The 25041-nt window shown below is 42.7% G+C and overlaps 2 protein-coding genes across 4 annotated transcripts in view; both read right to left on the minus strand.

Annotated features, from left to right (window-relative positions):
• The window catches only part of LOC139422171 (ovochymase-like), a 44582-nt gene that overhangs the window by 11609 nt on the left and 7932 nt on the right, over positions 1–25041 (minus strand). The window contains exons 9-11 of the mRNA XM_071173329.1: positions 23971–24102; positions 23694–23768; positions 22426–23123 (exon numbers count right to left, since the gene is read on the minus strand). Coding sequence (XP_071029430.1) covers positions 22426–23123; positions 23694–23768; positions 23971–24102 — 905 coding nt within the window. The remainder of the gene's footprint in view (positions 1–22425; positions 23124–23693; positions 23769–23970; positions 24103–25041) is intronic.
• On the minus strand, positions 1628–10606 carry LOC139422151 (complement C1r subcomponent-like). Of its 3 annotated transcripts, XR_011635712.1 has the most exons (10): positions 10451–10606; positions 10010–10194; positions 9790–9864; positions 9475–9665; positions 9113–9330; positions 8588–8949; positions 8203–8414; positions 7721–7938; positions 7029–7112; positions 5770–6938 (listed from the first exon to the last, which is right to left on the minus strand). XR_011635712.1 is itself a non-coding variant. In XM_071173308.1 (9 exons), exons 1-9 carry the CDS (start codon positions 10474–10476, stop codon positions 4483–4485), a joined length of 1851 nt encoding a protein of 616 aa, XP_071029409.1. In that variant the 5' UTR covers positions 10477–10606; the 3' UTR covers positions 1628–4482. The 3 variants fall into 3 exon arrangements, 2 of the variants coding, with proteins under 2 accessions (XP_071029409.1, XP_071029420.1); XM_071173308.1 differs by lacking the exons at positions 5770–6938; positions 7029–7112 and adding an exon at positions 1628–4846; XM_071173319.1 differs by lacking the exon at positions 5770–6938 and having other exon boundaries at positions 6987–7112.

Raw genomic sequence — 25041 nt, forward strand, 5'->3', positions numbered from 1 at the left:
CATTGTTCGTGTTTCTTATTTTTCTATTATGTTGTGTTATTTTCTTAACACTCACTCCCTGAACTTGCTTCCCGACTCAGCGCACATCGTTAGTTTAACTTTCTTCTCTCGATCACATTCTTGTCAATTTCTCCTGAGGGTTGCTAGCATTCATGGATAATATTATGCTAACATTGATCAATAATTTAGGACATTTGAATCATTATGGAACTAGCAGGGTCATTCATATTGTGCGGTGCCTTTCTGTCCCCAGGAAAAACAAGTTATTTAGTGTAAAATGTGGATTCCAAAAGGCTTTAAATATAAGATCAGGTGTCCTTTACCTTAACACCAAAATATGGACCCTGAAAGGGAATTTTCTGCATTTGAAACACTTTGTCAGTGAATGTAGGCGTTTTTGCCATGTCCCCAGGTGTTTTTTTTATCAACTTCCACAAGAAATATAAGCCATAAAATAATACCTCTTCATTTTAGTCCTAGTTAGTCTCTTACAGGGTTTTATTCATGGTTAAGGGGCTAGCGGCCAGGGGCCCTAAGCGACCGCTTAGGAAGTTTTTGTCTAAAGCAATTCACCTGTGCTGAAGAGTTAGATCTTCTCTTTGTCTGAGTTCTACTATAAGATATGAGCATTTGTGGTCTACATGTGGAGTAATGGTCTGATGTTTCCTTTTGCTTTCGCTTCCTCAACGGTGTTGCTTCTCCTGGTCCACTAGGGAGAGTCAAACATACCTGAGCTCATCTGAATAACTGCCACTAGAATAACTGAGTTCCAAAAGTCCTTCCATAACAAGATATACAGACACATTCTGTCAAATATTGTCTGAAGATCCTTCTCCCAGGACACTATGGGGCTCAGTTGGTAGAGCATGGTGCTTACAATGCCAAGGATAGTGGGTTTGATTCCAGCTTGGGCCACCCATAGTAAAAATGTATGCACACATGACTGTAAGTCGCTTTGGATAAAAGCATCTGCTAAATTCGATATACTGTATTATGTTATTCTTAACTAACTCGTCCAAAGGATTATTCAGCATCCTTTGCAGGCAGACACACTCGCATGATGGAACTACTAAATGTGAGTGGGTGTTGGAGCTTGATCAAGGCAATGTGGTGATGATGAAATAGGCAATTTCCAAATGAGGGGAACGGAGGATGTGGTTGCCTCCTGCATATACTCTGCCTCTTAATAAGAGACAGGAAAACAACAGGATTGCATCTTCTTACTGTAGCTAATAGGAATCTAGGATTTTCTGTTACTCAGACAAGGTCTTCTGAAAGGGATACATGAAGTGAAGTGAATATGGCCCTAAGCTCTTTAGCTCCCCCCCTTTCCTCTTCTGTTACCATGACACTCTTTCTTTTCCCTCTTTTTCAGACAGCGAATTATACCTTCAGGGGGTCTCAATTCTTTTCACAGGAACTGCACACGTTTTTTAATGGGCCTAATAGTCATTTAACACAATTTTTTGTATTACCTATTAATTTGGCATGAACACAACCTGTCATGATGTTTTCATCTTATTGTCAAAAGACAAATCACTTCACTGTGCGTGTTCGTACACTCCAAAATAACTACAGGATAGTAACAGTGCAATTAGATGAATGGACAAATCAAGAAAATAAGATATTGGTTGAGTATATCTATTTTGTAGATAGTATCACAGGTGTAGCGAAATGCCTATATTCCTAGCTCCAACAGGGAAGCAATACAAAACAATACAAAACACAACACCCAAATCCCCCTCACCCCTAAAAGATAATTAAGGAATATAGAAATATTATAAGGAGCATTGTCAGAGTCTGGTATGATGGAGTGTGTAGACATAGTGGACAGTATATTAATAGAAAAGGTGTATACAGCAGTAGTTATATACAGTTGAAGTCAAAAGTTTACATACATTTATGTTGGTGTCATTAAAACTTTTCAACCACTCCACACATTTCTTGAGAACAAACTATAGATTTGTCAAGTCGGTTAGGACATCTACTTTGTGCATGACACAAGTCATTTTTCCAACAATTATTTACAGACAGATTAATTCACTGTATCACAATTCCAGTGGGTCAGAAGTTAGGGGGCAGTATTTTCACGTCCGGATGAAAAGCGTGCCCAAAGTAAACTGCCTGTTACTCAGGCCCAGAAGCTAGGATATGCAGATAATTGGTAGATTCTTATAGAAAATACAGTTTCTAAAACTGTTAAAATAATGTCTGTGAGTATAACAGAATTGATTTGGCAGGCGAAACCCAGAGGACAAGCCACCCCCCCCCCAAAACAAAATTCAGCCTAGCACTGTTTTCAATGGCTGTCAATTTTATTATAAGGTGAAAACCTCCCAGATTGCAGTTCCTATGTCTTCCACTAGATGTCAGCCGTCTTTAGAAAGAGTTTCAGGCTGATTTTTGTAAAAATGAGCTAGAAGTTGTAGTTTTTCTAAGTGGCTCCCATTTTGGCTGTAGTGTTTCCATGCGCGTGGAGGAAAGCGCATTCTTTGGTATTTATCTCCGGTAATGAACATACTATTCTCCGTCTTAAATGTTATCGTTTATTTACGTATTAGGGTACCTAGGGTTTGATTATAAACGTTGTTTGACTTGTTTGGATAAGTTTATTGGTAACGTTTGGGATTCATTTTGTATGCATTTTGAAGGAGGGAAACTGGTGGATTATTGACTGAATCACGCCAGCCAAACTGAGTTTTTATGGATATAAAGAAGGACTTTATCGAACAAAAGAACCATTTGTGATGTAACTGGGACCTTTTGGAGTGTCAACAGAAGAAGATCTTCAAAGGTAAGGCATTTATTATATCGCTATTTCTGACTTTCGTGTCGCACCTGCCTGGTTGAAAAATGTTTTTCATGGTTTTGTATGCAGGGCGCTGTCCTCAGATAATCGCATGGTATGGTTTGCTTTCGCCGTAAAGCCTTTTTGAAACCTGACACAGCAGCTGGATTAACAAGAAGTGAAGCTTTATTTTGATGTATTACACATGTATTTTCATGAATGTAAAAATATTTATATTTCTGTAGTTTGAATTTCGTGCTCTGCAATTTCACCGGATGTTGTCGAGGTGGGTCGCTAGCGGAACGCCTGCACTAGAAAGGTTAACAAACAATAGTTTGTGCATGACAATCTACTTTGTGCATGACACAAGTAATTTTTCCAACAATTGTTTACAGACAGATTATTTCACTTTTAATTCACTGTATCACAATTCCAGATGGTCAGAAGTTTACATATACTAAGTTGACTGTGCCTTTAAACAGCTTGGAAAATTCCAGAAAATGATGTCATGGCTTTAGAAGCTTCTGATAGGCTAATTAACACAATTTTAGTCAATTGGAGGTGTACCTGTGAATGTATTTCAAGGCCTACCTTCAAACTCAGTGCCTCTGCTTGACATCATGGGAAAATCAAAATAAATCAGTCAAGACCTCAGAAAAAAGATTGTAGACTTCCACAAGTCTGGTTCATCCTTGGGAGCAATTCCCAAATGCCTGAAGGTACCACGTTCATCTGTACAAGCAATAGTATGCAAGTATAAACACCATGGGACCATGCAGCCATCATACCGCTCAGGAATGAGACGCGTTCTGTCTCCTAGAGATGAACGTACTTTGGTGCAAATGGGTCTTCCAAATGGACAATGACCCCAAGCATACTTCCAAAGTTGTAGAAAATGGCTTAAGGACAACAAAGTCAAGCTATTGGAGTGGCCATCACAAAGCCCTGACCTCACTCCTATTGAAAATGTGTATGCAGAATTGAAAAGGTGTGTGAGCGTAAGGAGGCCTACAAACCTGACTCAGTTACACCAGCTCTGTCAGGAGGAATGGGCCAAAATTCACCCAACCTATTGTGGGAAGCTTGTGGAAGGCTACCCAAAACGTTTGACCCAAGTTAATCAATTTAAAGGCAATGCTACCAAATACTAATTGAGTGTATGTAAACTTCTGGCCCACTGGGAATGTGTTGAAAGAGATAAAAGCTGAAATAAATCCTTCGGTCTACTATTTTTCGGACATTTCACATTCTTAAAATAAAGTGGTGATCCTAACGGACCTAAAACAGGGATTTTTTACTATGATTAAATGTCAGGAATTGTGAAAAACTGAGTTTAAATGTATTTGGCTAAGGTGTACTGTATGTAAACCTCCGACTTCAACTGTATTATATTTTATACATTTTAGAATAAGGCTGTAACGTAATAACATTTTGAAAAGTCAACGGGTCTAAATACTTTCCGAATGCACTGTATGTCATGGAAAGAGCTAATGTTTTGTACACTCAATGTATTAAAATGACCTATACAGTTGATAATAACAATTGTAATAATAAAAAACAGACTTAACATGTATTTAATATGCTCCAGTTACAGAAAACCCTTAATTCAATAAAAAAACATATCTTGTGTTTATATTGTATATTTGCTGCTATCCTCGACAAACTCAAACATTTCTTGCATAATTTATACAGCCCTAATTTCGATTCTCCTCCATAGTCTTCTTGATCCATTCTACATAGTTAGCTACACGGGTGTAGACCCCATATTGGCCTGGTTCTCCACAGTCAATTCCCCAGCTGGCGATCCCTGCTGCCCAGAAAACACCCCCATACTTCAGGACATACGGCCCTCCACCATCCCCTGCACAGGTGTCCTTTCCACCCTCTGGTAACCCGGCACAGAACATGCCGTCTGTCAAATCAGGGGCTTCTCTCTTCTTCTTCCTCACCTCATCAATAGAGCTTCTGCACTTCGCCTGGTCCACCAGGGGAATCCGGACATATCTGAGGTTACTGGGCTTTTCATCATCATCTTTGAGGCCAAACCCTGAAACCCAGCTGAGAGAGGGAGGGCAGGAGAGAGAGACCGAGAGAGAAGCCCCGTTTATACCTGGTCCTAACATGGGTCCTTTGTCCTGATCTTGTCTACATTCAGATTGTGCCCACATTTCCAGGGGCTGCTCAGGGGAGGACGGCTCATAATAATAGCTGGAACGTAGCGAATGGAATTGGATCAAAGACATGGAAACCATGTGTTTGATGTTGTTCATACCTTTCCACTGATTCCGCTCCAGCCATTACCACATGCCCATCCTCACCAATTCAATTCAAATCAAATCCAAATCCATTTTTATTTGTCACATGCCCTGCACACAAACCTTACAGTGAAATGCTTACTTACAAGCCCTTAAACAACAATGCAAAACACCAGTCTCAACGTCAACAGTGAAGAGGCGACTCTGGAATACTGGCCTTCTAGGCAGAGTTCCCTCTGTCCAGTGTTTGTGTTATTTTGCCCAACTCAATCTTTTCATTTTATTGGCCAGTCTGAGATAAGGCTTTTTCTTTGCAACTCTGCCTAGTAGGCCAGCATCCCGGAGTCGCCTCTTCGCTGTTGACGTTGAAACTGGTGTTTTACGGGTACTATTTAATGAAGCTGCCAGTTGAGGACTTGTGAGGCATCTGTTTCTCAAACTAGACACTCTAATGTACTTGTCCTCTTGCTCAGTTGTGCACCGGTGCCTCCCACTACTCTTTCTAGTCTGGTTAGTGCCCGTTTGCGCTGTTCTGTGAAGGGAGTAGTACACAGCGTTGTACGAGATCCTCAGTTTCTTGGCAATTTCTCACATGGAATAGCCTTCCTTTCTCAAAACAAGAATAGACTGATGCGTTTCAGAAGAAAGTTCTTTGTTTCTGGTCATTTTGAGCATCTAATCAAATCCACATGCTGATGCTCCAGATACTCAACTAGTCAAATGAAGGCCAGTTTTGTTGCTTTTTTAATCGGCACAACCGTTTTCAGCTGTGCTAACATAATTGCAAAATTATTTTCTAATGATCAATTAGCATATCCAAGTTTATCATTTCAAAAGGCTAACACAACATGCCATTGGAACACAGGAGTGATGGTTGCTGATAATTGGCAGCTGTACGCCTATGTAGATATTCCATAAAAAATCTGCCATTTTCAGTTACAATAGTCATTTACAACATTAACAATGTCTACACTGTATTCTGATCAATTTGATTATATTTTAATGGACAAAAAATGTGCTTTTCTTTCAAAAAGAAGAATATTTCTAAGTGACCCCAAACTTTTGAACGGTAGTGTAGGTAGAGTTATTCAAGTGACTATGCATAGATAATAACAGAGTAGCAGCAGTGTAAAAGAGGGGGCGGGGCAATGCAAATAGTCTGGGTAGCCAATTGATCAGATGTTCAGGAGTCTTGTGGCTTGGGGATAGAAGCTGTTTAGAAGCCTCTTGGACCTAGACTTGGCGCTCCGGTACTGCTTGCCGTTCGGTAGCAGAGATTACAGTGTATGACTAGGGTGGCTGGAGTCTTTGACAATTTTTAGGGCCTTCATCTGACACCGCCTGGTACAGAGGTCCTGAATGGCAGGAAGCTTGGCCCCAGTGATGTACTGGGCTGTACGCACTACCCTCTATAGTGGGTTGCGGTCGGAGGCTGAGCAGCTGCCATACCAGGCAGTGATGCAACCCATCAGGATGCTCTCGATGGTGCAGCTGTAAAACCTTTTGAGGATCTGAGGACCCATGCCAAATCTTTTCAGTCTCCTGAGGGGGAATAGGTTTTGTCGTGCCCTCTTCACGACTGTCTTGGTATGCATGGATCATGTTCATTTGTTGGGGATATGGACACCAAGGAGCTTGAAGCTCTCAACCTGCTCTACTATAGCCCTGTCGATGAGAATGGGGGCGTGCTTGGTAATTATTTTCCTATAGTCCACAATCATCTTGTTTGTCTTGATCACGTTGAGGGAGAGGTTGTTGTCCTGGCACCACATGGCCAGGTCTCTGACCTACTCCCTATAGGCTGTCTCGTTGTTCTCGGTGATCAGGCCTGCTGTGTCATCGGCAAACTTCATGATGGTGTTGGAGTCGTGCCTGGCCATGCAGTCATGAGTGACCTGGGAGCACAGGAGGGGACTGAGCACGCATCCCTGAGGGGCCCCTGTGTTGAGGATCAGTGTTGCGGATTTGTTGTTACGTACACTTACCACCTGGGGGCGGTCCATCAGAAAGTCCTGGATCCAGTTGCAGAGGGAGGTGTTTAGTCCCAGGGTCCTTAGCTTAGTGATGAGCTTTGAGGGCAATTAAGGTGTCGTCAAACTCCTGTGCTACACATGCTATTAAAATGTGTCTGTTATCCATCGACTGTGTCTGCATTGTGACCAAATTTCCTGGTCCCTTCATTTGTTCAAATTATTAAACAGCTTTTCCTACAAAATAATATTAATTTATTCTAAGACACATTGTGACGTAATCGGTCAATGTCTGTCAATGATTTTAGAAGGCGGAATAATGATGATGATTTAAATGATTTCTCTGTCCAGATCTGTCTACAAATGTAAGATTTCCAAACACAATGTATGTCTGACTACCTCCGGAGGTGGGCAGGATGATCTGATCACAATCAGATCACAATGTGTCTTTTGATTGTCTACACCTGTGTAATAATTTGGGGACAATCAGAATGTGGATAAGATCAGGACAAAGGATGCAAGTTAGAACCAAGTATAAACAGGACTAGAGAAAGATAAATGACAAATGCAGTATCATAGCTTCCGTTTCCATTGCATTGAGGTAGTTTTAGGAAGAAAAAAAATACAATGGAAACAGAAATAGAGAATGCCCAATAACTATACTGTCAAATATCAAACATTTACTGCACAGGAGAGCAAACTCTTACCCAACTCTTCCAGTGGAGTATTCAGCACCCTTTGCAGGCAGACACACTTGCATGATGGAACTACTGAATGTGAGTGGGTGTTGAAGCTTGATCAAGGCAATGTCGTGGTTGAAGGATAAACCGTCTGTGTTACTGTACCCAGGGTGAGGATGGAGAGAGGCCACTTCAAGAGGTGGAGACTGAAGGAGGTTTTCCACATTGTTGTCGCCAACGTATGCCTGTTATGAAGTGAAGGAAAATGTGCGTGAATTTCAGTCAGTTACTGCATTTAACTACTGGGTGGAAATAGTAGTTTCTTCAACTATGAGCACCCATAAGCATGTTTATTGTCTCTCCACTCCTTCCTCAATCTTTGTCATCATCTCAGATGTAGGGCCAGGAGTTTTTCTATGATAAGCCTATAATTCTCGACCAGAGTTAATCAGATAAAACTCCAGGCCCAAGTCATTATCTAATCACTGCCATAATCATTATTGCACTACCATAACTTCACTCTTCTTGATGACTTGGTTGTTATGTTGATGCACCAGGCCATGAGCAGCAGTCAGGATCCACCTGTCCCCGATGACCATCCCTCCTGATCGGCCTCCTTCCACACTGAGAAGCATCTGCCAGGGAAATGTTCCTTTTGGAGCTACCTCTCCTCCCAGAATCCTTTGGTGTATTTCTATGGACACCATGGGTCTTCCACAGACTGGTGGATCAGGAAAATAACAAAATGTAATTTCTTCTCTCAGCAGTGGTTCAGATTCCACATTGGGTCCATTATTACTGTAGAAAAGCATACAGCCAAAGCACATGCACATGCACAAAACAACAAAACACACAAACACATCCATAATAGTTCTATTTTAGAATGTTTCTCACTTGTTTTTTGCTCTTCCTCCTCTATGGTCTTCTTGATCCAGTCTATGTAGTTAGCCACACGGGTGTAGACCCCATATTGTCCAGGCTCTCCACAGTTAATCCCCCAGCTGACGATCCCTGCTGCCCAGAAATAATCACCCTCCTTCAGGATGTACGCTCCTCCACTGTCTCCCGTACAGGAGTCCTTGCCTCCCTCAGAATTCCCAGCACAGAGCATGTTGTCTGTTAGACTGAGATTTCTTTCATTTTTCACATTCTCAATAGATTTTCTACAGATTGTCTGGTTCACCACAGGTAGAGGAACATACATGAGGTTATTGGTAGCCATATCAGGCTCTTTGTTGCCAAATCCTGAAATTAAGCTGAAGCAGAGAGAAAGAGAGAAGAACGGAATAGACATAAGCTGTTGTGCGACTCAACAATTTTAACAATCAATACAAAAATCTGCAAATATGCACAAATTGAGTAAAAGATTACATGCAGATATTTACAGCTGACTGTTTTAGACATAAAACCTACGCTTACCCATTCCGCCCAGTCGGATATTTAGCGTCCTTTGCTGGCAGACACAGTGGCATGATATGAGCATTGAATGTGATTGGATGTTTGAGATGGATCAGGGCGATGTCATGGTCGTAGTTTACATCACCTATATTGTTGTATTCAGGGTGAATATGGAGAGAGGCGACCTCAAGAGGTGGAGAGTGGATGAGCTTTTCCACATTGTTGTGTCCAACATATACCTTTGGACAGGGTAAATTAGTCACACTTGATGTACACTTAATCAGCAGTCAGACAGTCCATTTTTCCATTGTATCATATCACATATCTAGCACAGAGACAGATGAGTCAAGTCATGTTTCTATTCATTAACACACACAACTCACCTTAGGAAACTCCCAGGGATATCGATCTAGGACATGTGCTGCAGTCATGATCCAGCGGTCCCCGATAACTATCCCTCCTCCTCTACCATTACCTGTCAACAACACCTGCCAGGGGAAGGATCCAGCTGGAGCTGGCTTTCCCCCAAAAATCCTTCCAAATCCTGAAAGTTTCACTGTAGGACAACCACACACTATGGACAGACAGAGACCCCTACTGGTCATCCAGAGACAGACTGACTGTAGATACACACAGGGAGAGAAAACATACAATACACAGTACACAAACACACACTCAAGGGTGAAACTGTGAGTTACCTGGGATACATTGAGGAATCAGTGAGCTGTTCAGGCGGTCTTTCCACTTTCCGTCTGATGAACATGTGAAGTTTCCTGGTAAACATGCGTGACAGAGATGTCATTACACGATACATGCATTAGGCAGTGAATAGTTGTAGTTGTTTAATTTACAAAAGGTTTTGTAGGTTAAAAACAGATGTCACTCTAGTGAAGAATATAAGGATGATTTTAGTATCACCATTATGTCCTTCAGGAAGACTGTAGAACTGCTCATTGCATTGGTACTGAATGACTGAGAGGTGCTGGTTCTGAGAGCCAGATATGAACGTCACCCTCCCATTCGGCAACGGTTCAGGTTCCCCACAGCCAATCACTGCAGAAGAGACTGGAACCCAAAACTCACACACAGACACACCCAGCAGCCTGGACACACAGTCAGTATATGGGAAGGGGAGATTTGAAACTAAGTGTGTTGGATCATAAAATAATCATGTTGAGACATACCATACAAAAAGTGATTAGTCATGATCTCATAATTCATACTTAATATGGGTGTAAATCACTGCAACTGAACGTCTGTTTAGTAATATTATGACATCTTGAATCCAAGCAGGGGAGACATGGAAAATTAGCCAGAAACAGCAATAGAAACAAATAGAAACAACAACAGTAGACTCACCAGAGTGTTGAATAGACCCAGTCCATGACTGTGATTGGACAGGAGAGACTATGGTGAATGAACCTGCTGTGTAAGACCTGAAGACCTCGCTCTGTATTTCACAGCCTCTCAGCCTTCCAGGTACTGTAGCTGACTGTTTGTTTTAGTGGGGAGTTTGACTAAAGAGTCTAAAAGTCATGTTAAAAAACGTCTCTGTTTGACTTGGCCCAGAAAGATATCGACAAACTAAGTAGATTGACAGAGTGGCGGAAACAAGATTAAAGACAACAGAAACGTGCAGATGAGATGAGAAAAATGAACAATCAAATGTATCTATAGAGCAGCAGTTGTCACAAAGTGTCATATCTTCAATTTAAGCCTACTAGAAAGTGTGTGCCCTCAGGCCTGGAGGATGCAAAAGTCATTCCGCTACTTAAGAATAGTAAAGCCCCATTTACTGGCTCAAATAGCCGAACAATCAGCCTGTTGCCAAGTTAGTAAACTTTTGGGATTTTTTTTGTTGTTGACCAGATACAATGCTATTTTACAGTAATCAAATTGACAGACATTCAGCGCGCATATAGGGAAGGACATTCAACTAGCACAGCACTCCAAGATGGCATAGCAGTGCAGACGTGGTTTATCGTCCTCTCCTCTACTTTTTGTATTTTTTGTCTTTTTTGTATATATTTAAATTTATTTTAAGTCTCTTTTCTATTTTTAAATTAAATATACCTTCCGGTAACCCTGCTCACTCAATGTGACACGGATCCGCTATTTTTTTTAGAACTTAATGCCAGAACCAACATAAGAAGCTAGTCATCAGAAGCTAACCAGCTAATTAGCTACTAGCTATTTAGTCATTGTTAGCCACTGCTAGCGGCCTTTACTTTCTGCACAGGCACCAACTGTTTTTATTAGCCTTTATTAGCCTGCATAATAATTACTTCTGATCATCACAGCTAGCTAGCTGCCACCGAGTGACCCAGCCCCGAAGCTAGCCCTGAGCCAGGCCCACCTCCCGGACTACTCTGTGATCACCCGGTTACCCAGCCGATGCCTTCCGGACACGGCTAGAATCCACTACTCCACCGGATACTTGCCGTAAGCTCTGGACCTTTGAAGCGGATCATCGCTGCTAACTAGCTGCTACCGAGTGGCTATAGTGGCTAACGCCCCTGCCCTGAAGCTAGCACCAGTTAGCCGCGAGCCAGGCGCATCTCCCGGCTAGCAAACTAAATTACTACAACTACAATACCTCTCTCGCCATATGGCCCGGACCCTTTGTCGACACGGCGCCCCCGCCGTACCACCACGACTGGTCCGCAGGCGTAATTCCATCCGCTGTGGCCTCAACCGGCCATGGCCGGACGTCGGAGCAGACACTTCTACTGACCCCGGCCTGCTAACTTTAAACGCTGTGTCTCCCACATGCTAGTGTAGTAATGACTACCCCGCGGCTTCCCTGTTCCATCTATTGCTGTTCACTGGACCCTATGATCACTTGGCTACATAGCTGATGCCTGCTGGACTGTTCATTTATCACGGTACTCCATAAAAAATAAAAAATAACTATCTGTCGGCCCTAGACCCAAAACTCAGGGTCGGTTAACTACACACAGGACCTATCTGCCCATTCATCGTCATTTTTCCTGTTGTTGTTGTCTTAGCTGATTAGCTGTTGTTGTCTTAGCTAGCTCTCCCAATCAACACCTGTGATTGCTCTATGCCTCGCTTTATGTCTCTCAAATGTCAATATGCCTTGTATACTGTTGTTTAGGATAGTTATCATTGTTTTAGTTTACAGTGGAGCCCCTAGTCCCACTCTACATGCCTCAGATTCCTCCTTTGTCCCACCCCCAACACATGACCTCACCCAGTATAACCAGCACGTCCAGAGATGCAACCTCTCTTATCATCACTCAGTGCCTGGGCTTACCTCCACTGTACCTGCACCATACCATACCCCTGTCTGCATATTATGCCCTGAATCTATTCTACCATGCCCAGAAATCTGCTCCTTTTATTCTCTGTCCCCAACGCACTAGACGACCAGTTTTGATAGCCTTAAGCCGTACCCTCATCCTACTCCTCCTCTGTTCCTCAGGTGATGTAGAGGTTAACGCAGGCCCTGCTTGTCCCCAGGCACTCTCATTTGTTCACTTCTGTAATCGAAAAAGCCTTGGATACATGCATGTTAACATCAGAAGCCTCCTCCTGTTTTACTCACTGCTTTAGCACACTCAGCCAACCCTGATGTCCTTGCCGTGTCTGAATCCTGATTAGGAAGGCCACCAAAAATGTGGAGATTTCCATACCCAACTACAACATTTTCCATCAAGATAGAACTGCCAAAGGGGGAGGAGTTGCAATCTACTGCAGAGATAGCTTGCAAAGTTCTGTCATACTTTCCAGGTCTATGCCCAAACAGTTTGAGCTTCTAATTTTAAAAATGAATCTCTCCAGAAATAAGTCTCTCACTGTTGCCGCCTGTTATAGACCCCCCTCAGCTCCCAGCTGTGCCCTGGACACCATATGTGAATTGATTGCCCCTCATCTATCTTCAGAGTTCGTTCTGTTAGGTGACCTAAACTGGGATATGCTTAACACCCCAGCAGTCCTACAATCTAAGATAGATGCCCTCAATCTCACACAAATCATAAAGGAACCCACCAGGTACAACCCTAAATCTGTAAACATTGGCACCCGTCATAGATACAGTGCCTTGCGAAAGTATTCGGCCCCCTTGAACTTTGCGACCTTTTGCCACATTTCAGGCTTCAAACATAAAGATATAAAACTGTATTTTTTTTGTGAAGAATCAACAACAAGTGGGACACAATCATGAAGTAGAACGACATTTATTGGATATTTCAAACTTTTTTAACAACTGAAAACTGCTGTTCACAAATGCTCTCCATCCAACCTCACTGAGCTCGAGCTGTTTTGCAAGGAGGAATGTGAAAAAATGTCAGTCTCTCGATGTGCAAAACTGATAGAGACATACCCCAAGCGACTTACAGCTGTAATCGCAGCAAAAGGTGGCGCTACAAAGTATTAACTTAAGGGGGCTGAATAATTTTGCATGCCCAATTTTTCAGTTTTTGATTTGTTAAAAAAGTTTGAAATATCCAATAAATGTCGTTCCACTTCATGATTGTGTCCCACTTGTTGTTGATTCTTCACAAAAAAATACAGTTTTATATCTTTATGTTTGAAGCCTGAAATGTGGCAAAAGGTTGCAAAGTTCAAGGGGGCCGAATACTTTCGCAAGGCACTGTATTATCCTGACCAACTTGCCCTGCAAATACACCTCTGCTGTTTTCAACCAAGATCTTAGCAATCACTGCCTCATTGCCTGCATCCGCTATGGGTCCACGGTCAAATGACCACCCCTCATCACTGTCAAACGCTCCTTAAAACACTTCTGCGAGCAGGCCTTTCTAATCGACCTGGCACGAGTATCCTGAAAGGATTTTGACCTCATCCCGTCAGTTGAGGATGCCTGGTCATTCTTTAAAAGTAATTTCCTCACCATCTTAAATAAGCATGCCACTTTTAAAAAAATGTACAACTTAGAACAGATATAGCCTTTGGTTCACTCCAGACATGACTGCCCTTGACCAGCACAAAAGCATCCTGTGGCGGACTGCAATTGCATCAAATAGCCCCCGCAACATGCAACTGTTCAGTGAAGTCAAGAACCAATACACGCAGTCAGTCAGGAAATCAAAGGCTACACTGTAAAGTCCATGGAGAACAAGAGCACCTCCTCCCAGCTGCCCACTGCACTGAGGCTAGGTTACATGGTCACCACCGATAAATCCATGATAATCGAAAATGTCAATAAACATTTTTCTACGGCTGGCCATGCTTTCCTCCTGGCTAGCAACTTACCTTGGCTTACTGCATTCGCGTAACAGGCAGTCTCCTTGTGGAGTGCAATGAGAGAGAGACAGGTCGTTATTGCGTTGGACTAGTTAACTGTACGGTTGCAAGATTGGATCCCCCGAGCTGACAAGGTGAAAATCTGACGTTCTGCCCCTGAACAAGGCAGTTAACCCACTGTTCCTAGTCCGTCATTGAAAATAAGAATGTGTTCTTAACTGACTTGCCTAGTTAAATATATATTAAATAAGTTATGAAAACTTGAAATCGGCCCTAATTAATCGGACATTCCGATTAATCGGTCGACCTCTAGTCCTGAGCGCTCTGGAACAGGTTTTCATCAAGGATCTCTCTGTACTTTGCTCCATTAATCTTTCCATTGATCCTGACTAGTCTCCCAGTCTCTGCTGCTGAAAAACATCCCTACAGCATGATGCTTCTTGCTCCATCATGCTTCACCGTAGGGATGATGCCAGGTTTCCTCCAGACGTGACGCTTGGCATTCAGGCCAAAAAGTTCAATCTTGGTTTCAACAGACTAGAGAATCTTGTTTCTCATGGTCTGCAAGTCTTTAGGTGCCTTTTGGCAAACTCCAAGCGGGCTGTATAAGTATAAAGGCCTAATTGGTGGAGTGCGGCCAGCTCTAGGAAGAGTCTTGGTGGTTCCAAACTTCTTCCATTTTTGAATGATGGAGACCACTGTGTTCTTGGGGACCGTCAATGCTGCAGATTTTTTTTGGTACTGATTGACAATGTGGGCAATGTATTCAACCTTTTCCGGCCCATGATGTTGAATGTTTATCCTTTTATACTTGGAAAAGAGACCTTTAACCTCTTAGCGCAAGGATCCCGCTATCGAGTCAAAATCGACAACATTCGGTGAAGCTGGAGCGTGCCAAATTCAACTGACAAAATTGTAATATTAAACATTCATGAACATACATAATTTAAAAGCTAACTTCTTTTTAATCCAACCGTGTTGTGTTGCTAACATTTACAATCGCACATTTCAATTTACTAAAGAAAAAATGACTGTGTTTTTGTCTTTTGAGTTTCTACTCATGAAATCTATGCAGCCTACTCAATCACTTTTTGTAGCTACTGTTTACAGGCCTCCTGGGCCATATACAACGTTTCTCACTGAGTTCCCTGAATTCCTATTGGACCTTGTAGTCATGGCAGATAATATTCACATTTTTGGTGACTAACGTTGACATGGAAAAGTCCACAGACCCACTCAAAAAGTATTTCAGAGCCATCATCGACTCAGTGGGTTTTGTCCAACATGTCTCCGGACCTACACACTGCCAGAGTCATACTCAGGACCTAGTTTTGTCCCATGGAATAAATATTGTGGATCTTAATGTTTTTCCTCATAATCCTGGACTATCGGACCACCAATCTATTACGTTTGCAATCGCAACAAATAATCTGCTCAGACCTTGGCCTTGAAGCAAGCTTCCAAAAAATGTAAACGGAAATGGCGCTCCACCAAACTGGAAGTCTTCCGCCTAGCTTGGAAAGACTGTACAGTGCAACATCGAAGAGCCCTCACACTTCTTGATCATCCTATTTTTCCAACTTAATTAGGAGAATAAGAACAATCCTACATTTATTTTTGATACTGTCGCAAAGCTAACTAACAAGCATTCCCCAAGAGAGGATGGCTTTTACTTCAGCAATGATAAATTCATGAACTTCTTTGACGAAAAGATCGTGATCATTAGAAAGCAAATTACGGACTCCTCTTTAAATATGCGTATTTCTCCAAAGCTCAGTTGTCCCGAGTCTGCACAACACTGCCAGGACCTAGGATCAAGGGAGACACTCAAGTTTTTTAAATCCTATATCTCTTGACACATTCATGAAAATAGTAATGGCCTCTAAACCTTCAAGCTGCGTACTGGACCCTATTCCAACTTGGCCCTCCTATGTTGAACATAATAAACGTCTCCCTATCCACCAGGTGTGTATCAAACTCACTAAAAATGGCAGTAATAAAGCCTCTCTTGAAAAAGCCAAACCTTGACCCAGAAAATAAAAAAACTATCGGCCTATATCGAATCTCCCATTCCTCTCCAAAATTTGGGAAAAAGCTGTTGCGCAGCAACTCACTGTCTTCCTGAAGACAAACAACGTATATGAAATGCTTCTGTCTGGTTTTAGACCCCATCATAGCACTGAGACTGCACTCGTGAAGGTGGTAAATTACTTTTTAATGGCGTCAGACCAAGGCTCTGCATCTGTCCTCGTGCTCCTAGACCTTAGTGCTGCTTTTGACACCATCGATCACCACATTCTTTTGGAGAGATCGGAAACCTAAATTGGTCTATCGGAAAGATATCAGTTTGTCTCTGTGGATGGTTTGTCCTCTGACAAATCAACTGTACATTTCGGTGTTCCACAAGGTTCCGTTTTAGGACCACTATTGTTTTCGCTATATATTTGACCTCTTGTTGATGTCATTCGGGAAACACAATGTTAACTTTCACTGCATTGCAGACAATACACAGCTGTCCATTTCGATGAAACACGGTGCAGCCCCAAAATTGTCCTCATTGGAAGCCTGTGTTTCAGACATAAGGAAGTGGATGGCGGCAAATCTTTTTGTTTAAACTCAGACAAAACAGAGATGGTAGTTCTAGGTCCCAAGAAACAATTCATCTTGATGGTTGTAAAGTCGTCTCAAAATAAAACTGTAGGACCTTGGCGTTACTCTGGACCCTGATCTCTATTTTGACGAACATATCAAGACTATTTCAAGTACAGCTTTTTTCCATCTTCGTATCATTGCAAAAATCAGAAACTTTCTGTCCAAAAATTATGCAGAAAAGTTAACCCATGCTTTTGTCAATTCCAGATTAGACTGCTCTACTTTCCGGCTACCTGGACAAAGCACTAAATAAACTTCAGTTAGTGCTAAACACGGCTGCTAGAATCTTGACTAGAACCAAAAAATTTGATTATATTACTCCAGTCCTAGCCTCTCTACACTGGCTTCCTGTTAAGCCTAGGGCTGATTTCAAGATTTACTGCTTACTTACAAAGCATTACATGGACTTGCTCCTACCTATCTCTCCAATTTGGTCCTGCTATACATACCTACACATACGCTACGGTCACAAGACATAGGCCTCCTTATTGTCCCTATAATTTCTAAGCAAACAGCTGGGGACAAGTCTATCTCCTATTGAGCTCCATTTTTATGGAATGGTCTGCCTATCCATGTGAGAGATGCAGACTCAGTCTCAACCTTTAAGTCTTTATTGAAAACTGATCTCTTCAGTAGGTCATATGATTGAGTGTAGTCTGGCCCAACGGAAAGGCACTGGAGCAACGAGTTGCCCTTGCTGTCTCTGCCTGGCCGGTTCCCCTCTCTCCACCGGGATTCTCTGCCTCTAACCCTATTATGGGGGATGAGTCACTGGCTTACTGGTGCTCTTCCATCCCGTCCCTAGGGTGAGTCTGTTATGTCTGGAGTATTTCTCATGTCTTATCCGGTGTCCTGTGTGAATTTAAGTATGCTCTCTATAATTCTCTCCCTCTCCCCTCCTGGAGAACCTGAGCCCTGGGACCACGCCTCAGGACTACCTGGCCTGATGACTCCTTGCTTTCCCCAGTCCACCTTGTCGTGCTGCTGCTCCAGTTTCAACCTGTTGCTCAATCTACAAACACTGTGATTATTATTATTATTATTTGACCCTGCTGGTCATCTATGAACATCTTGGTCATGTACTGTTATAATCTCAACCCGGCACAGCCAGAAGAGGACTGGCCACCCCTCAGAGCCTGGTTCCTCTCTAGATTTCTTCCTAGGTTCCTGCCTTTCCAGGGAGTTTTTCCTAGCCACCGTGCTTCTACATCTGCATTGCTTGCTGTTAGGTGTTTTAGGCTGGGTTTCTGTACAGCACTTTGTGATATCAGCTGATGTAAAAAGGGCTTTATAAATACATTTGATTGATTGATGAAATTGCAATTTTCAACTTATTGTGTAATGTTTATGTCCAATGGCCGATGATACATTTTATCTGTAATTTATCTTCATATGACAAGGATTGAAAAGGATTTGCCAGTAATTTGTCGACATGATTCATGATGATGACTGCTTGTCTAGCTTGCAAGTTAAGATTTTGAAAGTATGATGTTGACATCATCAGTCCAATCAAAGCTATGGTAGATATAACTTGATTTGATGTAATTTTATCTTTGGCCAATGACCTTGAGCCTTCTTGGCTGTGCACTTCTAATGTACAGTGACTCTATGGCAGCACCCAAGGGGCTTGAATTTTCAAGCTCTCCACGTAGATTTTTCGGTTACGTAGTTCCCCATGAGTGACACAACACTGAGCCAATCACAGGGGCGAACTAGAGAACATTACCAACCCCTCGTATTTTCTGCTGGATGCCCCACCACCACAGAAAGCTGTGGCTGAGCTAGGCTGAAACACCTGCATTTTGGAGCTTCCTTACTCAAGAAAGCAAAAAAGAGACCATGTTTGTATGCAGCTTTATTAACGCAATTATTCTTATTTTTACATTGTTTAGAAACTGATATGTTTCACGTCTTAATGCCAAAACAATAAAATGGCGGCAGAGCAGAAGGTAGACGTTTTACGCGCCCCAACCGATTGTGTTTTTTTGTTAGTTTATCTGCGTTGTTTGTAACATGTTTTTTACTCTTTTTGTACATAATGTTGCCGTTACCGTCTCTAATGATCGAAAATAACTTCTAGACATCAGGACTGCGATTACTCACCACGGACTAGCAGAGTTATTTTTCTTCTTTTACGACTCTGACGAGCCCGAGGTGGAGGATATACGGCTCCCTTGGGAACAGGCCCAACCCCAGTGATCTGCATGAAGAGGAGGCGGAGAAAGAGAGGCTGGAGAGCAGGCTGCTTTCTGAGAAGTCGGAGGCTATCGAATGAACCCCCACTTCTCTCAATTCTGCCAGCAAACATGCAATCGTTAGACAATAAAATGTACTGGGAAGATTGCATTGAATGAGCTGTATTCTGCCATAAGAAAACAAGAAAACGCTCACCCAGAGGCGGCGCTCCTAGTAGCCGGGGACTTGAATGCAGAGAAACTTAAATTGGTTTTACCAAGTTTCTATCAGCATGTTAAATGTGCAACCAGAAGGAAAATAACTCAAGACCACCTATACTTCACACACAGAGATGCATACAAAGCTCTCCCTCACCATTTGGCAAATCTGATCATTTTCCCATCCTCCTGATTCCTGCTTACAAGCAAAAATGTAAGCAAGAAGCACCATTGACTAGATCAATTAAAAAGTGGTGAGATGAAGCACAGACTGGAATATGTTCCGGGATTCCTCCGATGGCATTGAGGAGTACACCACATCTGTCATTGGCTTCATCAATAAGTGCATCCATGATGTCGTCCCCACAATGACCATACGTACATACCCCAACCAGAAGCCATGGATTACAGGAAGCATCCGCACTGAGATAAAGGCTAGAGCTGTCACCTTCAAGGAGCGGGAATATAACCCGGAAGCTTATAAGAAATCCTGCTATGACCTCCGACGAATCATCAAACAGGTAAAGCGTCAATACAGGGTGTAGATCGAGTCGTACTACACCGGCTCTGACGCTTGTTGGATGTGGCAGGGCCTGCAAACCATTACAGACTACAAAGGCAAGCACAGCCGAGAGCTGCCATGTGACACGAGCCTACCAGACGAGCTAAACTACTTCTATGCTCGCTTTGAGGCAAATAACACTGAAACATGCATGAGAGCACCAGCTATACCGGAAGACTGTGTGATCACGCTCTATGCAACCGATGTGAGTAAGACCTTTAGATAGGTCAACATTCACAAGGCCGCAGGGCCAAACGGATTACCAGGACGTGTACTGTGAGCATGCGCTGACCAACTAGAAAGTGTCTCCACTGACATTTTCAACCTCTCCCTGTCTGAGTCTGTAATGCCAACATGTTTTAAGCAGACCAAATGCCTAAGCCTAAATGACTACCGACCTGTAGCACTCACGTCTGTAGCCATGAAGTGCTTTGAAATGCTGGTCATGGCTCACATCAACATCATCATCCCAGAAACCCGAGACCCACTCCAATTTGCATACCGCCCCAACAAATCCACAGATGATGCAGTCTCTATTGCACTCAACACTGCCCTTTCCTACCTGGACAAAATGAACACCTATGTGAAAATGCTATTCATTGACTACAGCAGAGCGTTCAACACCAAAGTGCCCTCAAAGCTCATCAAAGCTAAGGACCCTGGGAATAAACACCCCCCTCTGCAACTGGATCCTGGACATCCTGACGGGCCGCCCCCAGGTGGTAATGGTAGGTAACAACACATCCGCCACGCTGATCCTCAACACAGGGGGCCCCTCAGGGGTGCGTGCTCAGCCCCCTCCTGAACTCCCTGTTCACTCATGACTGCATGGCCAGGCATGACTCCAACACCATCATTAAATTTGCAGATGACACAACAGTGGTAGGCCTGATCACTGACAACAATGAGACAGCCTATAGGGAGGAGGTCAGAGACCTGGCCGTGTCGTGCCAGGACAACAACCTCTCCCACAATGTGATCAAGACAATGGAGATGATTGTGGACTACAGGAAAAAGAGGACCGAGAACACCCCCATTCTCATTGATGGGGCTGCAGTGGAGCATGTTGAGGGCTTCAAGTTCCTTGGTGTCCACGTTACCAACAAACTAACATGGTCCAAGCACATCATGACAGTCGTGAAGTGGGCACGACAAAACCTATTCCCCTTTAGGAGACTGAAAAGATTTGGCATGGGTCCTCAGACCCTCATAAGGTTCTACAGCTGCACCATCGAGAGCATCACCGCTTGGTATGGTAACTGCTCTGCCTCCTCTGCAAGGCACTACAGAGGGTAGTGCGAATGTCCCAGTACATCACTGGGGCCAAGCTTCCTGCCATCCGGGACCTCTATACCAGGCGGTGTCAGAGGAAGGCCCTAAAAATGGTCAAAAACTCCAGCCACCCTAGTCGTTCTCTCTGCTACCACACAGCAAGCGGTACCGGAGCGCCAAGTCTAGGTCCAAGAGGCTTCTAAACAGCTTCTACCCCAAGCCATAAGACTCCTGAACATGAACCCAGACTATTTGCATTGCCCCCCCCTCCCCTCTCCAAACCACTGCCACTCTCTGATGTCATCTATACATAGTCACTTTAATTAACTCTACCTACATGTACATACTACCTCAACTAACCGGTGCCCCCACACAATGACTCTGTACCGGCACCCCCCAGTATATTGTTATTTTTTACTGCTGCTCTTTAATTACTTGTTACTTTTATCTCTTATTCTTATCCATATTTTTTTAAACTGCACTGTTGGTTAGGGTCTCGTAAGTAAGTATTTCACTGTAAGGTCTACACCTGTTTTATTTGGTGCATGTGATAATACAATTTGATTTGATTTGAAAACAGGCTATAAAAAAAAGCTAGACAGGAAGGGCTCAAAACAGCCCTGAATGATGGGTCGCCACTGCAAATAGAAATACAGAAACCGAGCCTAAAACCACAGGGAGCGAGCAATGCAGACGTAGAGGTACAGTAGAAATGGGGGAGGAGGAGGAGGAGTGAAAATAGGGTATCAACATTTAATTGAGAGTTTGATTGAAGACAAACATTCAGACGAGTTTTATGAATTATATTTTTATTTGGGTTTGTCAATCAGGGTTACATTGTGAAGCATTATTCACAACAATGAATAAAAGGCACAGCAATATGTTTGGTGATTTTGCCACAGAGTAGAGATTTTACTCAGACATGACAGGATGGTATTGCCTGCATACTGAAGTTACATTTAACACTGAACTAAAACAACACAAGTAATTTATAGAACCAGACTGGTTTTATAAAAAGTAAAAGTACTGGAAATAATTAGCACAACAATTATGATTATGGAGGTTCAGAGTTGACTAGTATGTTTTACTCTTCTTAGTCTTCTTTACTGTTTTTACCCCTGCTCTTCTCTCTCTATTGTCATCTTGATCCAGTCTAAGTAATTCTCCACTTTGGTGTAGTAACCCTTTTTAGATTCCTTTCCCAGTTCACAAAGGGAACCCCAGGACACAATGCCTCTCAGATGATATGGCCCTCTGTTGTCCTTGTTCCCTGATCCCAGCTTAGGGAGAAATAATGGACCCCCACTATCCCCCTTGCAGCTATCTAACCCATCACCCCCTGCACAGAACATGTTCTCAGTGAAAACCATTGGCTTGTTAATAGACAACAAAGGTGTTTCCTCACAATTAATTTGGGGGTGTCTTCCCACAGATGCGTAAAGCAAGAATCTGCTTTTATCTTTATTCTCAGTCCCACCCCACCCTGAAACAGTGCCGTGCTGAAACTCTTTGAATCCTCCATCAGCCTCAGGCAGGCATATGGGTAGAACATTGGGCCCTAACTTCACCCTGGAAGACATTCTGATGAGAGCTATATCGCTGTCGTAGTTAGTGCGTTCATTACCAGGTATGCCCTTTATGTAGTCAGGGTGAATGATAATCTTCTCCGTTGCCATGACAACCACATCAGGATCAGTTTCTTGTGCTTTTTTCCCATCTATCAGCCCCCCGAAAAATGTAAGCGTGCTTTCTTCGTAGCCATCCACTACATGAGCTGCTGTGATGGCCCACCGGTCATTGATCAGGGATGCTCCTCCTCTTTTGGGCTGTTTAGTGAGAAGCTGCCAGGGTATCTCTCCCATGTTCGCCGGTTTGCCCCCCAAAATTCTTTCAAAGCTGGAAATATCTGTTTCTGTCTTCCCACACACTAGAAGATAGACAATCCAGAACAGTACACTGGATCATTAATAGTGTAACAGCAGTTATACTGTACTGTCATCCACCCAGTGTTAGGGAAGCTACTGTGAAAATATAGTTTACCAAGTTACGAATTACTTCTCACTGGAAGAAGGTAAGCTACACTAAAGTTACCCTTAGTTTACTTAACTAAAGTTACTTTGAAAAGTAATTCACTACATAAAAACAACTTAGTGGAAAATGATCATAACTAAATGTGAAATGTCATAAACTACAAATTGCAAGAAAAGCTTACTCTGGAGTCATGTTAACAGAATGTGTAATTAAGCCCAAGTTTCAAGTGAGAATTAGGCAGGTATAAAAATGTTTTTTACTAAAAAAGTAGTGTGTATTTCCAGTAGTTAGCTACACAGCTACATGGTAAAAATAAGTAATTAACTACTGTAAACACTATCAAGATTTGAATTTAGTTAAACTACCACCAAGCTACTGCAAAATGTAGTTAAAATACTAGTTGAACTACATATAGTTCATTACTTCACAACACTGCGTACACCTGATAAATGATAGTGAGGCATACCTTCGATGCACTTTGGTAACTTTTCTTGGCCCTTGACCGATGTCCACGTACCACTGGCATCACAGATGTACTTCTCTGAAGGAACAGAAGGGAGGTAAGAGCACAGGTAGGGTAGATAGTGATGGCACGTGGAGCGGACTCAGAAAGCATAGGGCAGGTATACTGAAGATACTGTATAGAAATGATCAGGGATGGAAGAAAGGAGGAGATTTACATAAAAAGTTCAAGAAAAAGATAACAGCTGCAGTTGTAGGTAAATAAGAATGTATGGACTAACCGTCTCCCTCCAGTGTGTAGTATTTAGATTCACACTTGAACCGGACCTCATCATGAAACAGAGTGCTTGGATCCTTGTCCACCAGTTGAAGGGCCTCATCACTAGAAGTGTCTGGTTCTCCACAATCCACAGCTAGAGTGAACCAGACATACAGAGCAAACCAACGTTTCTGACACAAACTCCAAAACAAATAGCTTTAAAAGATAAAATAGCGTTATGAAAATGCAAAGGTCCTAGACCTCGTTTCCCAGAGCCTTCATAGCGTTAAGATCATTGTTAGAACCATCGTAAGATGAATCTGTAGTAGCTGATCTGTTTCTCAGAACTTTCATTAGTAACGTTGTTCTTAAAAACCATTGCACATCTGCAAGGGATCCAGACCACTGGTAGAGCAGCCAAAGTGCATCGTTAGATGTTTTTTGACCTTCCGAGTCAATTTATTCACAGAACATCTCCGCTACACATAGAATCAAGATGTTTAGGCTAGATACTGTATGTATATATAGGTACAACATGACATGCATGCATTAATGTCAGATGGTTACTGTGTCTGCTATACACATATAGACGTACAGATGAAGGGTAATTCGATCATTTTCGATCCAAATATTTTGTAAAGATAAGCATTATATTGTTAGATTATAGGAGTAACTCTGGTAGACCTGAGACAGTCTTCCTCACCTCAAGTTCAACTGTAGGAGCCAGTTGAAACCCCGGGGTGCACTGCCTTCAAATCATAGGCCTGCAGTAGCTAAAGCTTAATGATAGCCACACCATACCAAACCACAAACGTTTCTAAACTTTGTTAGGGTAATATCAAGCCATTGTTTATATGGAAACTACAAGTAGAGGAGCGAATGTAAACCAAGGGGAAAATTGCATCACCCTCCCCATATTTTGGACCACCCCTCCCCCAAGTAAATTTTGACCTGTCCCTTAGCGAACGTGTATGGAAACACTCTTAAAAAGTTGGCTCGTAAATAATGATGCAACTGGTACGATCATCGTAATGCTTACTTTACATCGCAACTGGGAAACGAGGCCCAGGGTATTATTACTCAAAGCAAGATC

The sequence above is a fragment of the Oncorhynchus clarkii genome, chromosome 2 (assembly GCF_045791955.1).
Source record: "Oncorhynchus clarkii lewisi isolate Uvic-CL-2024 chromosome 2, UVic_Ocla_1.0, whole genome shotgun sequence".
Taxonomy (NCBI): Eukaryota; Metazoa; Chordata; class Actinopteri; order Salmoniformes; family Salmonidae; genus Oncorhynchus; species Oncorhynchus clarkii.